A 16418-nucleotide genomic window follows, 5' to 3' on the forward strand; every position below is an offset into this window, starting at 1 on the left:
TATGAGTATTTTAAAATGTAATTTAATCTAATTACAATTACTTAATTTTCCTATTTCAAACAGAAAACAATATTATTTTTCTTACCCCATTGGCAGATTATTTTGCTTGTTTCAAGCAAAAACTCACTTAATTTTGACTTGTCTAGAAAATCCTTCTTGATTTAAGAATTTCATGATATTTTGGCTGGAAACAAGACAAAAAATCTAAGTAAGAAAAGCATTTTTTGCAGCGTATATAACTCTATATAACACATACTCAGATCCTGTTCAGATCGCTGAGTACTGTCTCCTAGTGTTAGCTGCCTTACGGAGTCTTGTTCTAGTTTAGTCTGGTCTTTTCATATTGCCTTGTTTCTTGTTTCCTGATTCCTGCCTGTGTACCTTGGATTAACCCTTGCCTCGCCGCTCGGACTCCATCTGCACCTCGTCTGGAGTATTGCTCATGTTTCTGGATTACTCATCTTGTCAAGCCCTCTGGATTCTGTTTGCCGATCGATGACCTACGCCAGCCCTAGGAATATTCTTGTGTCTTGCCCGTGCCATACCTGCTTGCTAGTGCTTGTTCACCACGTCTGTCAATAAAAAGCTTGCACATGGATCCGCACGCCTCACGCTTCTGTCACTCTGTTACAATCAGGAAGGTTATTCCAGAGTAATATAACACCCAATTTTTTGACTGTAGAGTAAGTAACAGTACATCCGTCCAGATGCAAACTGTAATCCAAGAGATTCTGTGCACTGTTTTTTTTGGTCCAATAATATCTCGGTCTTATCCAAATTTAATAGGAGAAAATTCTCTGTTAGCGTAGATAATTTAGAAGTTACATCTGGGCTTGTAGAAATATAGTATCATCAGCATAACAATGGAAACTAATCCCGTATTTTCTAATAATATTACCAAGGGGCAACATGTATATTGAAAATAGCAGAGGACCTAAGACAGATCCTTGTGGCACTCCATACTTTACTGGATTTAACTGAGATGATTCCCCGTTAAAGTGATATCCATCCACCCTATCTATCTATCTATCTATCTATCTATCTATCTATCTATCTATCTATCTATCTATCTATCTATCTATCTATCTATCTATCTATCTATCTATCTGTCTGTCTGTCTGTCTGTCTGTCTGTCTATCTGTCTGTGCGCGTGCTCGGTTCCGGCGGGCGCGCGCCCGTCTGCGTGACGTCACTGGTGTGAAGAAGATGGCGGCGCTCGTGAAGGCGGAAGGTAAGTGGCGGAATCCGTCGCCGTTAGGGTCAGGCGTTCCTGTCAGTTCCTCAGAACCGGCAGCGCGGTTCGGTTCTGTTCCTCCTGCAGCAGTGCGCCGTGTGTGTGTCTGTATCTCGCTTCTCAGCGTGTGTGTGTGTGTGTGTGTGGTGTATTTGCGTGTGTGCGCGCGTGCGTGTGTCAGTCAGGGGCCTCTGTCATGTTTGTCATATTTATGTTTATGAATAAAATAATGAAACTCAGTCCGACGGTTTCGGTCGGTTCTGTGTGTGTGTGTGTGTGTGTGTGTGTGTGTGTGTGTGTGTGTGTGTGTGTATAGAGTACGGTGCCGTTATGGCTCTCACAGAGTACCATGGTATTACCATGTTTCTGTACACTGCCATTGTTCCTTTTATTTCTGTGTAAATATCGCACCATGCAGTATCATAGCGTTACCGTCTGATACCATAGTATTACCACAGTATTTGTGGTGAGTGTGTGTAGATAAGAGCTGAATCACACACAATATCATGTAAACACATTCACAGAATACTGAAAAAATGACAAATATGAATCATCAACACTCACTGCTTCATAGAGCATTAATATACACTGAAATATGCTGAAATGTCATGAAACTAATGCTTATTTGTTATTAGATTGTGTTTGTATTCAGGCTTCACATAGACTGATTAATTAGCTGACATTACTTTTATTTTGAGATCATGGCATTAATAAAGTACTGTGGCATTTAGTCAGTTAACAGGAATTATATATATATATATTAGTGCTGCCAAACAATTAATCGCAGTTAATCACATACAAAATAAAAGTTTTTTATTCACACACAAATGCATGTTTATACATTAAATATATTTATATATAATATAAATTAAATGCATATAAATACATTTAAACACATGTAAATATTTTCAAAATATATACTGTATGTGTGTGTATTTATATATACATAATAAATATACACGGTACATGCACATGTAAACAAAAACTTTTACTTTGGATGCAATTAATTGCGATGAATCTTTTGACAGCACTAATACACACTCACACACACACACACACACACACATGCACACACAGACGCACGCACACACAGACGCACACACACACGCACACAGACGCACACACAGACGCACACACACACACACACACGCACACACAGACGCACACGCACACACACACACGCGCACACAGACGCACACGCACACACACACACACGCGCACACACAGATGCACACACACACACACACACACACACAGACGCACGCACTCACACACACACACACACACACACACACACACACACACACACACACACACACACACACAGTGCAGTACATTATATTGCATGGAGGTTGATGTCTACACACTGACGCTGTTGTTGTTGAAAACGGTCGTGATGTGGTTGTTTGTGGAATGTTTTTGTGGAAATTGTGGTTGTTTTTATGATCTTTCAGCTTATAAAAGTAAATGAGCCACATTCACTGAAAAAATAAAAAAGCCGGTAGATGCTCGTGATGGAGCACTGAATCCTGTACTAATGTGTTATGTATAAAGTATCTTGAATTTGAGTTGTTTTAGTTGATGTTAATGCTTATTTTGAGTAATTTGATGTATTTTGCTGACGGTGGTTTCTGTGATCTGCTTATGCTTACGATGCTTTTGGTTGGCACAGAAATTACACAAGACAAAAATAAAATATAATTTGTTTGGTGGTGTGGCGTTTACCGTATTTTCTGTCGCTAATGATTTGTGTTGACTGAAAAGGTACATGTTTTATTTACATAATACTTATGATTTATTCATTGTCCAGAGTGCTCGTGGGTTATTCTCTGATGGCGCAGCCTTAGGCTAAAGATTATTGCTTTATTTAGAAATCTGAACAGTAAAAGCACCTGTTTTGATTATGAATTATTAGTAATAAAAATGATCTGCGGTCAGCTGGTAGTTCAATGACTGATGCTGAAATGCATAATGAGGATTTAATCTTCAATCATAAACCAATAAAATGCAATCCAGAAAAATTAAAATGAAAAACATGTAATAAAAGGGAAAATAAAACAATTCTGAAAGAAAATCATAAAAACATTTCATTTCAAGGCACTAAAAATATATTTTTATCAAACTTTTAATAAATTGTTGTTCAATTCTAAAGATTCCATGATTTAAATTAATTAGACATGCTTTTTGTTTACAAAAAAATAAATAAAATGGAGTAAAATAAAAAGAGAAAAAAACTGAATACAGAAGAAAAACTGAATTTGGAAAAACAAATAAAACAAAATCTGAAGAAAAAAAACGAATTAATCCCTGAAATTATTTTACACAGTATTTGCTAAAAGAAAAACAGAAATACATAGAAATGTGAAAAAATATGCTTTGATGCTATTATTTGTAGAGTTTCTAGCACTTACTCAGCCTGATCATTTACTAATTTAATGTATATTGGATTATAACTTCAAAATGATATGTTTTAGAAATATTGTCTGTATTTTGAAATGTATTTTGATATTTAGGGATCAAATAGCATTGAGACATCAGGACACGAGACATGAGAGAATGTGATTGTTTCTGGACTGAACTGATGATCCGTCAGAACCAGCAGCACAGCGAACACATCGATATTATATAAGAGAAACACGTGTGTGTGTGTGTGTGTGTGTGTGTGTGTGCGTGTGTGTGAGAGAGAACTGTGAGAATACATTTGATCACCTACTGCTGCAGTTACCAGGCAACACAGACGACAGATCCAGAGAGAGAGGCTTTCTACAGCAATCCATCGCTGTTACAGTCTAGTTATGTGTTTTTATCTCGTTTTTATCTGGTGGCTTTTATTGTGGGTTTTATGTTTCTTTATAAACCCCACCCAGTTCATATTCTGTGAGTGTGTGTGTGTGAGAGAGAGTGTGTGTGTGTGTGTGTGTGTGTGTGAGAGAGTGTGTGTGTGTGTGTGTGTGTGTGTGAGAGAGTGTGTGTGTGTGTGTGTGTGTGTGAGAGTGTGTGTGTGTGTGTGTGTGTGAGAGAGAGTGTGTGTGTGTGTGTGTGTGTGTGTGTGCGTGTGTGTGTGTGTGTGTGTGTGTGAGAGTGTGTGTGTGTGTGTGTGTGTGTGTGTGTGTGTGTGTGTGTGCTTGTGTGTGTGTGTGCGCGTGTGTGTGTGTGTGTGTGTGAGAGAGTGTGTGTGTGTGTGTGTGTGTGTGTGAACTTCAGAATAATTAGCAGGTGCTGATACAGTATTTTAGCTCAGTGTAGCTGCATTTTATGTGGTTTATGTATCTTCATACACTAGAAATAAAAAAAAAAAATAGGGTAAACGTACCTTAAGCTCATCAGTATCTACATTTAGACATTTTTAGTGCACACGAAATTGGTTTCAGTACAAAAACTTGTTAAAATAAAATATTAATCTCTCACACAAAAATATTTAATTTTATTTTAAACTAGATAAAAAAAGTTAGTCAAGACAAACTTTAAACTTTAAGGAAAGTTTTTAAAGAATAATTGTAAAAATATATTGTTTTGAAGGCACAAAGTCAATCACAAAAAGCAGAACAGTTATATATTCATAGTGAAGTGTGATTCAAGCACATTGCAGCATCTATAGTCCACGTTCAGCTAAATAACATTCAAAAATCAGATAAAACAAAGCAATAAAACATGTAATTCATGGAGATGAACCTCTTATTAAATGCATGTCAGTTTATCTATATTCTCTTGTGACTGGAGAACACTGCATGATTTTCCTCAGATTTACAGTCTGGAGAAGCCAGAGATCAGAGCCGGTCTGCAGATCTGAGTCAGAATCCAGAGAAAATCAATTCACTTTAATATTAACTTTTAATATGTAAAGTGTGTTTATGAAGTATTTACAGACGTTGAATGTGAAGAGCTTAAAGAGGAGCAGCAACTATTCTTAATACATTTCATGTAATATTTATTAAAATGACAGGATTTGTGCTAAATATATAGTCTAGGTCATGTATTAAGTTCATACATATTTTAATATGAACAACTATTATTAACAATATCTATGAAATTATACTTCTTCTTGCTGATGTCACACTGAAGCTGTGATTTTCATAGTCGTGCACCTTTAAGCTCATCTTACAATAATATGAAATCTTTAAAAATTACAGCACTGTAAAACCACAGACCAGCAATAAACTGTAGATTTATAATATTATGGATGTAAAAGTACAAGCCAGTAATGCCAGTGATGCGCAGCTGTATTTTCAGCATCATTACTGCAGTCTTCAGTGTCACATGATCTTCAGAAATCATAATAATATGCTGATTTGCTGCTCAACAAACATTTCTGATTATTATCAATGTTGAAAACAGTTGTGCTGCTCAATATTTTTGTGGAAACTGTGATACATTTTATTTTTCAGGATTCACAGATGAATAGAAAGTTCAAAAGAACAGCATTTATTTGAAACAGAAATCTTTATTAACATTATAAATGTCTTTACTGACAGTTTTGATCAATTTAATGCATCCTTGATTAATAAAAGTATTAGTTTTTTTTTCTTTAAATTTTATAAACTCTCATGTAAACTAATAATTTAAATAAAAATGTATAAATCTGTAAAAATTGTGTAAAAAAAAAAAAAAAAATCGTAATGATTCCTAGCTTTGGCTGGTGGTGTGTGTATATCTGATAGAGTTTACAAAGCTATTTAGAATTTTTAAAGAAATATTTCTGTTTCAAAACCACCAGTTTTTTTTTTTACTTTACTTGGTTGATAAATAAGCTCAATGAAAAGATGCAAATAAAAACCTTAATTCTTCTTTTTTTATATATGTCTCTAGTTTTCATAGATTTTATTTTAGCTTTGGCTTTAGTTAATTTACGATATAAAGTTAATTTGCTGAAATAAAAATTTTTATTTATTTTTTTTTAGAATTTTTTTTTTTTTAATTTAATTTAATTTGTGTTAACTTTTATTGTATTTCCTGTCAGTGTTGCAGTTTCGTCCTCCCTGGAATGTGTGACTGCCTCCTGCAGGCCGGAGGAGTGTGTGAACTTCACCATGAACAACAAGGACACGACCACAGAGTCCGGTCCGTCACACACACACACACACACACACACACACACACACACACACACACACACACACACACACACACACACACACACACACACACACACACACACACACACACACACACACACACACACACACACACACACACACACACACACACACACACACACACACACACACACACACACACACACACACACACACACACACACACACACATATACATCCATGCTGAATATTTACATGTAAAAACCAGAACAGAAGTATAGATGTGTAGATGATGATGAGTGTGTGATGGTCAGTGCTGACCGGTGTTTGGTGTTTAACAGAGACCAGCGGTCAGATGAAAGTGTTTTTACCCAATAAGCTGCTGGAGTGTTTGCCTCGCACCAGCTCTTTACCCAAAGAGAGACTGCGCTGGAACACCAACGAGGTGTGTGTCGCTGCACATAAAATATTAACTTCATACTGTCAGACTCTATTAGGATTTGATATTAGTTTCTATTTTTCATATTTCATGATTTGTTAAATACGTCTATTGTTTTTAGTAAGTTTTATTTCAGTTTCAGTATTTTTTGCACTGGCAAATAAAGCTGAAATAAAATGAGTTGAAGAGTTTTTATATTCTATTTTATTTCAGTTCACATTTATTTCCTTTTATGTGATAAAAATGTTTTTTATTCATGTGGATTATCATCAGTCTCATCAGCTTTACACTGAACTCTATTCTGTCAATGATTTGATGTTTTTATGAGATCTTTTAATAAGTGTTTTATTTTGATTGTTTTTATTTTTAAATTATTTCAGTTTTGCATTTTTATTATTTCATTAGTTTTTAGTGTTAAAAATGTTTTATTTTAATCATTCATTCATTTTAATGTTACATTTTTGTAATTAATTTAATTGAGTTCACGTTTTAGGAATTTTGTTTCATGCTTTTGTATTTATTTATTTATTTTGTTCTCATTTTTGATGTCTGTTTCTTTGCTTATTAGTTTTAGTTTATTTTGTTTTAAGTAAATAAAAATGAGAAATGTTGGCTTGGCAACTAAGTTTAAGTTATTTTATATTTTATTTGTGTTTATTAGTTTGTTATATTTTATTAATTTCAAGTAATGAAAATGTAAATTTTTTTAATTTCACAGCCCTGATCACAGCTGGTTTATAGCGGACACTGGATTATAATCTGAGTGTGTTGTGTTTGTGTGTTTCAGGAAATAGCATCCTTCTTGATTTCGTTCGACAGACATGACGAGTGGCTTTCTTGCACGCTTAAGACCAGGTCAGTCGTCAGACCGTGTTTGATTTCATTTTCACGTGACTGATGGTGGACCGACTGAAGTTCTGTCAACACACAGCTACACGGGAGTTTAACAGCGGTTCACACACATGATTCACAAGTTAATTTGATCTAAAAGTAAATTAATTGAACGTACAGTGGCATTAGTGAATATTTAAAACAAGATTGGTTCAGCTGTCTGGTTGTGTTTTGACTGAAGTGTATTTTTAATTCCTGCTTCCTGAACGGTGAATGAAATCGATGATGTTCACACACAGGCCACAGAACGGCTCGATCATCCTTTACAATCGCAAGAAGGTCAAATACCGGAAAGATGGATATTGCTGGAAGAAGAGGAAGGACGGAAAGACGACCAGAGAGGATCACATGAAGCTGAAGGTTCAGGGCATGGAGGTGTGTGTGTGTGTGCGAGTGTGTGTGTGTGTGTGTGTGTGTGTGTCACGCTCACACGTTTCTCTCTCTCCTCCTGCAGTGTCTTTACGGTTGTTATGTTCATTCCTCCATCGTCCCAACATTCCACAGGAGATGCTATTGGCTGCTGCAGGTTAGTTATTATGAGCATGTGACACTAATCTACCCAATCAGAAGCCAGGATGTGTACATATTAAATAAGAAGTTACTGTAGTTATGATATTATTTTTTTATACAACATCTATGCTTTGCTTCAGTGCTAGATGTTTGCAATAAACAAGAAATAAAAAATAAAAATAAATATATTTATTTTAATTTAGCATATTTATGATTTAATAATTAATTATTTTTATTTTGTTATATTAAAATTATTTTTTGTTTTATGATTTAATTATTTTAATCATTTCTATTATTATTATTAATTTTAATAAATGTTTTATTTTTATTGCTTTATTTTTATTTTAATAAAGTATTTCTTTATTTTGATTTAAAAATATATATATATTTTAATTGTTTTTATTTTAAAATATTTATTTTAGACATTTTATGATTTAATACATTTTAAATACATCTATTTTAAGTGTTTTATTTTCATTACTTTTATTCAAACATTTTTGTGATTTAATAAGTAAATAAATTAGTATGTGTTTTCATTATTAGTTTATATTTTAAAATTAAGAAAAATATTTAACAATTTTAGTGTTTTACTTTAATTGTTTTTATTTTAAAATGGTTTATTTTACATTTGTATGATGTATTTAATTTTTAGTACGTGTTCTATTACACTTATTTTAACTATGACATTGTTTTACAAAAATGCATATCCTGTGTGTGTGTGTGTGTCAGAACCCAGACATTGTTCTCGTGCACTATCTGAACGTGCCGTCGCTGGAGGACAGTGTGAAGTCATGTGGCCCGGTGTCGTGTGCTCTGACCGACCGCAGGGACAGTCTGCGCTGGAGCCGAGACGAACTGCTGTCTCAACTCAAACCCATGTGTGAGTGACCAATCACACGCCTGCAGCCTCACCATACAACCAATCACACGCCTGCAGCCTCACCAAACAACCAATCACACGCCTGCAGCCTCACCAAACAACCAATCACACGCCTGCAGCCTCACCATACAACCAATCACACGCCTGCAGCCTCACCAAACAACCAATCACACGCCTGCAGCCTCACCATACAACCAATCACACGCCTGCAGCCTCACCAAACAACCAATCACACGCCTGCAGCCTCACCAAACAACCAATCACACGCCTGCAGCCTCACCAAACAACCAATCACACGCCTGCAGCCTCACCATACAACCAATCACACGCCTGCAGCCTCACCATACAACAAATTGGTTCCTACCGTAAATATATCAAAATGTAATTTTTGATTAGTAATATGCATTGCTAAGAACTTCATCTGGAAAGTAGGGGTGGGCGCTGTACCAGTATTAACGTGACTAACGGTATTATGTTGTGTCATGATATGGATTTTGCTATACCATGGATACCGTTATATATTCATGGATTTCATTGGATGGACAGACAAAGATTTTTCTTTTGCGCAGGTGTCTTTTGTAGCATAATTTCACACATCTAAAGTACATTTTTGCCTTAGATCTTGAAATCATGTTTTTTTTCTAGTTATATAAGGTGAAAATACATATTCTGCCTGTAATTTAACTAAAGTCTACTAAAATGTGATTCCAATTTTTTTCCCCTCATATCGTGATATAATATCGATATCGTCTGGACAGTGGAAAATATCATGATATGAATTTTAGCTCATATCGCCCACCCCAACTTTTAAGGTGATTTTCACAATATTTTGATTTTTTTGCACCCTCAGATTCCAGATTTTCAAATAGTTGTATCTCAGCCAAATATTTTCTGATCCTAACAAACCATACATCAATGGAAAGATTATTTATTCTTTCAGATGATGTATAAATCTGAATTTCACAAAATTGACCCTTATGACTGGTTTTGTGGTCCAGGGTCACAAATGAGAGTGATGCTAACATGTGGTTACTGTGGTAGCGGCAGAATAATTGACACCGGACTGCTGAAGTGTTGAACAATTTATGCAAAAAACCTAAATCACTCAGTGTGTGTGTGTGTTACATTTTCAATAATTCAGCATATGGTCGTCACTCACGTTTTATCTGGTCAGTGTGACTGTAAATGACTCTATATCTGTGTGTGTGTTCAGTCCACAGTATGAAATGGTCGTGTGGAGGCAACGGTTCTGTGGAGCTCTCAGTGGAGCAGATGGTGCAACAGATCCTAGAAACACAACAGACCAAACCACAACCTCGAACACACACCTGCCTCTGCGGTAAACACACACACACACACACACACACACACACTCACTCACACTCACACTCACACTGCACACACTGCACGCACACACACACACACACACACACACACACACACACACACTCACACTCACACACACACACACACACACACACACACACACACACACACTCACACACACACACACACACTCACACACACACACACACACACACACACACACACACACACACACACACACACACACACACACACACACACACACACACACACACACACACACACACACACACACACACACACACACACTCGCACACACACACACACACACACACACACAGGGCCGGATTTAACTCTTATTGTGACATAGGCAAAATACATTTTTGGGCCCCCCTTCCATATCAATATATATTATTACCACCCCAGCAAAAAAAACAAAAACATCATCAGATGAAACCGTTACGGTGTTTTTCTGTATCGCAATAAGTGTGAAGTCGTTCGGCTTGCGTTTAGTCATTAAAGATCAAATGTAGTTCTTAATTCGTTTAAGAACGGAGAAAGACCGTTCCATTAATAGGCTCCAGCGTTGTGGCCACATTCAGGGTGCATTATTTCTCTAATAATTTTAACAGCCTTGAGTCACAACCACACATCAAGACATTGTTCAGATATGTTATTTCAAGACATTTGTCATGTTTCCATCCTGAAAACGACATTTTAGAACTAATAACGGAGGCTTGAGTTATTGATATGCAGGATAATGCAGAGAGAGAGAGATTAAGCGCGTGTGAATACCTGCGTGTGCGTCTCTCAGCAGCAGTGTCTAATAGCGAATCTTTAAGTTGAACTGCTTCAAGAACCTCACTACTGAGAAATATCAAGTAGCTTTTCAGCTTATTGATAAATTTGCGGCGCAGCACTGACATCAAATGTCGGTGCGTGTCTCCATGTGTGTGCACGAGTGTGCGTCTGTAACTACTGTGTGCGTATGTGGGAGAGAACGGGAGACGGAAAGCGTGATTTCTCTACATAAAAAAGTTTGAAAACATGGAAATAGTTTGTCATTTTTTATCCTATTGTTTGTTATATGTATTTGCTTAATGTCTTCTTGGGTTTTGCTTCTTTTGCTGTTGTAGATAGCCTATAACAAAATTATTATTTATCTCTTTATTGTGTTTTGGAAAGTGGGGACATGGGTCAATGTCCTGAAAAGTCACCTTCTCCTTGTAATACCTGCCATACCCTCGTCATTATACACATCTATGTCCTCATTTGTCACAAAAACGCGCACACACACACACACACACACACACACACACACACACACATTCACAATTTTTACAATAAGTTGTCATAATATTTCACAATATTACTGTTTTTATTGTTTTTGTTTAACTAAACCCCATACTTTGAGATGCTAGCGTGTGATTTTATCAGGGTCACTGAGTTGCTGTGTGACGTGTTTCCCGCAGCATCTCCCGGATCCAACATTCCTCACCGCTGCAACAGCACCAAACATCGCATCATCTCGCCCAAACTGCCCACTCCTCACCCTGCCCTCAGCGAGCTGCAGAATCTGGCCAATGAGGGCTCAGAGGTCGGGTGGGAGGCGGGACCAGGCGATGCATTAGTCGCTGTTGTGCCTTCAGAGAGGATGCAGCCAGAAGAGGGCGGGCGGGGCGATGATCCGGGGGGCGTGGCTTCCCCATGCTCCGCCTCCTCTTCCTCCTCGTCTTCCAGTCCGCCCCAAACGCAGCGGGCGGCGACAATCTCTCTTAGCAACAGAAACGGATTCTATGGTGACCAGCGAGGTGGATTGGCGGCACTCATCGTCATGACGACGGCGGCACCAGTGGGGCGTGGCTGTGGGGAGGACCCAAATGCAGAGTTAGGCTCCACCCACCTGTCGCTCACCCGCGCCGGCGGACGTCTTGTTCTATCTCCTGTGCCGCCCAAACATGACACGCCCTCCCCACCAAGCTCCGCCTCCCCACCGAGCCCCGCCCCTCCTAATCAGGGCGTGGCCACGCTATCACTCACTCTCCTGCCCAGCCCTGTGATTGGAGGACTGCTGCTGACCGACACCCCCGGGACACTCCTGCACCCAAACCCGAAGTCGCCATCGCCCTCGCTGCTCCCGTTTGACCCCGACTCCTTCCTAAACAGCCCCAAACAGGGGCAGACCTACGGAGGCCCCGCCCTCACGCCCCACTCTGTCTCCGCCTCCTCTTCTCCGTCTCCGCCTCCTTCCACGTCTCCTCAGCCGCCGTCTCTGGCTCTGTCTCTTTCTCCCACGTCTCCACCGTCATCTCTATCCTCCCTCTCTTCCGAGACGGAGAGGAAGAGTATTCCGGGTCGTCCCTCGTCCTCGCTGTCTCTTTCGCTCTCTCCGACGCGAACAACTTCTGTGTTGCTCCCGCTGTGTCTGGAGTCGTCTTTAGGACTCGATTCACTGGGTTCCCCTTTGTCTGTCCCGCCCTCTGACAACAGAGCTCCTCCCACCAGATTCGCCGCTCAAGCCCCGCCCGGTCATCTCCTAACCAATCGGCTCTCACCTGCCACCCAAATAACACCCTCCCTCGAAGTTCTGCCGACCAATCAGCTGCCTCCAGTGGGAGAAAAGGCGGAGTCACAGCACCCTTGTCTCTTAGAGTCACACTCCATGTGCATTCAACCTCCGAATCTGATCCCGCCCCCGGCCACGCCCCCAAGCGCGAGTTCCGTACAAGTGAAGGAGGAGCAGTCTCCACCCACTCATGCAAATTTTGAATCAGAAGTCACGCCCATGGACACCACCCACTGCGGCCATATAGACGGTGAGGAGGCGGGGCTTACATTTGACTCCACCTTCCCCGACCTCATATCTGAGCTGATTACAGAGGAGCCCGTCAGTCACCCGCCCACCCTGGCTCCGCCCATTTACCCCGTCCGCTACGTGGTTCCTCCTCAGCCGACACCATCCACCTCGTTCCTGCCCTTCCCGCTCCTTACAAACTCCGGAGGAAACCCAGCGGAAGCCCAGCGGCTGGCCAACATCACAGACTTCTCGCCCGAGTGGTCGTACCCTGAGGTATGAATCTTCACACCACTTCTTTAAAGGGACAGTTCATCCAAAAATGAAAATTCTATCATCATTTACTCACCTTCAAGTCTTTTCAAACCTGTATGAATGCATTACTTCTGTTGAACACAAAAGAAGATATTTTGCAGAATGCTGGTAACCAAACAGGTGACGGTAGCCATTGACTTCCATAGTATTCATTTTCATTCTATGGAAGTCAATGGGTTTGGTTACCAGCAAGACAAAACTTGTTGAGGGTGAGTAAATGATAACAGAATCTTCATTTTTGGTGAACTGTTTCTTTAATTGCTGCAAATCCATTGCAAAATCATTTAAAATAAATACAAAATGAAGTCTTTTAGGTGTAGAAACATTCTTTTCTGAAGTTTAAGCTTTGACTGTTTGTAGAAGAAGAACAAAAGTTCTGTTCTGATTATAAAATGCGTTTCTGCTTGTGTTTCGTTTGGTTAACACCAGTGTTATTTTAGTATAATTGAGACTACTATGGATTATATTTTATATGCTATATAGTTTCGTTTTTTAATTTGTTTTTATCTTTATATTTTCGATTTTAAAAAATAAATATAAAAATATTTTTTTTAATTTGATTTAAATGAAAACTAAAAGTCTTTCAAATCAGGTGAGCCAATATTTTATTCACAATACAACATAGAGAACATAACAAATGTTTAAACAGAGCAGGCATCAAATTTGAAATGAGTTCATTTTGTGTATAAAATTGTAAAATTTAAACATTTATGTTCTCTGTGTTCTATTGTGAATAAAATGTTGGCTCGTGTGATTTGAAATTCTTTTAGTTTTCATTTTATTCAATTAAAAAATGTCCCAACATTTCCGGAATTCGGGTTGTAGTACAATTTTGTTTTGTCTATAAATTTTTATTTTAGCTTTAGTTTTTAAAACTTACTTTTTATTTCAGCTTGTCTAAAATTAGTAAATTAATTAATAAAAATTACATGGGCAAAAAATGGACAAAAACAGCAAAATTACTAAAACTTTAATTAAAATGAAAATGACAAAATATACAAAATATAAATAAAAACTAGCATCTCAATTATACTAAAGTAACACTGGTGTTACCATACTCAAATTAGTAACAAAATTACTAAAATTAAAAATATTGTGTTTTATTTCATGTAACGAGAATGTTTTAATGGTTTTAGTTTGGGGTAACTGTAATAACCGTGTTTAACTCTCTGTGGTTCAGGGCGGAGTGAAGGTGCTGATCACAGGCCCGTGGTCAGAGACGGACGGCCGGTACTCATGTGTGTTTGACCAGAGCAGAGTTCCTGCTTCTCTCATCCAGCCAGGAGTCCTGCGCTGTTACTGTCCGGGTGAGCACACACACACACACACACACACACACACACACACACACACACACACACACACACACACACACACACACACACACACACACACAGACAGACACACACACACACAGACAGACATGCACACACACACACACACACACACACACACACACACACACACACACACATACACAGACAGACAGACACACACACACACACACACACACACACACACACATACACACAGACAGACAGACAGACACACACACACACACACACACACACACACACACACACACACACATATACACACACACACACACATACACACACACACACACACACACACACACACAGACAGACACACACACACACACACACACACACACACACACAGACAGACAGACATGCACACACACACACACACACACACACACACACACACACACACACACACACACACACACACACACACACACACACACACAGACATGCACGCACACACACACACACACACACACACAGACATGCACACACACACACACACACACACACACACACACAGACATGCACGCACACACACTCACTCACTCACACCTGTGGTCAGAGTTGGTCTCACACACAGCCACACGGAGGCGCTCACAGCTTCTCAGAACACATCCAGTCTGACAGAGAAAAACAATACAGTCTCACTGCACAAACATATAAATCAGTTTCCATGTCCTTAAAGAAAAAGACCAACAAGAGGAAGCACACAGTTTTTGTGTATAAGCATTACAGTTATTTAGTGTAATAAAAATAGTAAAATCTCACTTCATTAAAGGGATAGTTCACCCAAAAATGAAAATGTGATGTTTATCTGCTTACCCCCAGGGCATCCAAGATGTAGGTGACTTTGTTTCTTCAGTAGAACACAAATAGTCTGCAGTCTGTTAGTCCTATAATGTCAGTCAATGGGACCCACGGCTTTGAGAGTAACCTTCCTGACCGCGTTCACAACAGCCGGTGCCGTTTACACCGTCACGTGCCGGCTGTTGTGAACGCGCTCAGGACAGTTGGACCGGGCGGCGGATCAGAAGTAAAAAATGATATAAATACTGCTCAGTTTCTTGCACAGACCGATCGTTTCGTGTCTTTAGACCTTAATATATCATCATGAGCCGCAGGGTTCAATTTGGTTTTGTCTGTGTTTGTTTTTTTTACTCTCAAAGCCGTGAGTCCCATTCACTGACATTATATGACTGACAGACAGAGTTACAAATCTTCATTTGTGTTCTACTGAAGAAACAAAGTCACCTACATCTTGGCTGCCCAAAAATTTTCATTTTGGGTGAACTATCCCTTTAAAGTCTCTATGATGAATTTCAAATTCTCCTTCAGTTAAACTTCAAATAAGCTGTAAAGGCTCACAGGTGAATAGGATAAAAAAAAATTAAACTAATAAATATTACTATACTTGAATGATTATGTTAAGAATTGCAAGCATTTTTTGTATTACATTTTGCATTTAGATTTCTTTGATGTTGTTTAAAAATGCAAATAAGGCACTGTCTAAATAAATATATGCTAATTTGCATATATTTCCCGAACAGAAATCTAAATCCAGATTCGTAATTCTTGTTTGATTCTGTCGTCATATTAGAGTTAAAGGTTTTTCCAGAAGATTTCTCTATTTATCACTCCATAAATCAGAAAATACTGTCAACAGAC

General features: G+C 38.6%; 1 protein-coding gene across 2 annotated transcripts in view; it reads left to right on the forward strand.

Annotated features, from left to right (window-relative positions):
- Window positions 1-1147: 1147 nt before the first annotated feature.
- The window catches only part of camta2 (calmodulin binding transcription activator 2), a 45690-nt gene continuing 30419 nt past the window's right edge, over window positions 1148-16418 (forward strand). For both annotated transcript variants that reach the window (XM_058762568.1, XM_058762569.1), the window contains exons 1-10: window positions 1148-1231; window positions 6192-6292; window positions 6609-6712; window positions 7494-7561; window positions 7837-7972; window positions 8052-8123; window positions 8837-8987; window positions 10201-10326; window positions 11786-13383; window positions 14603-14729. In XM_058762568.1, the coding sequence (XP_058618551.1) occupies window positions 6262-6292; window positions 6609-6712; window positions 7494-7561; window positions 7837-7972; window positions 8052-8123; window positions 8837-8987; window positions 10201-10326; window positions 11786-13383; window positions 14603-14729 (2413 nt within the window). In that variant the 5' untranslated portion in view covers window positions 1148-1231; window positions 6192-6261. The remainder of the gene's footprint in view (window positions 1232-6191; window positions 6293-6608; window positions 6713-7493; window positions 7562-7836; window positions 7973-8051; window positions 8124-8836; window positions 8988-10200; window positions 10327-11785; window positions 13384-14602; window positions 14730-16418) is intronic.

The sequence above is a fragment of the Onychostoma macrolepis genome, chromosome 23, assembly GCF_012432095.1.
Source record: "Onychostoma macrolepis isolate SWU-2019 chromosome 23, ASM1243209v1, whole genome shotgun sequence".
NCBI classification, from domain to species: Eukaryota; Metazoa; Chordata; class Actinopteri; order Cypriniformes; family Cyprinidae; genus Onychostoma; species Onychostoma macrolepis.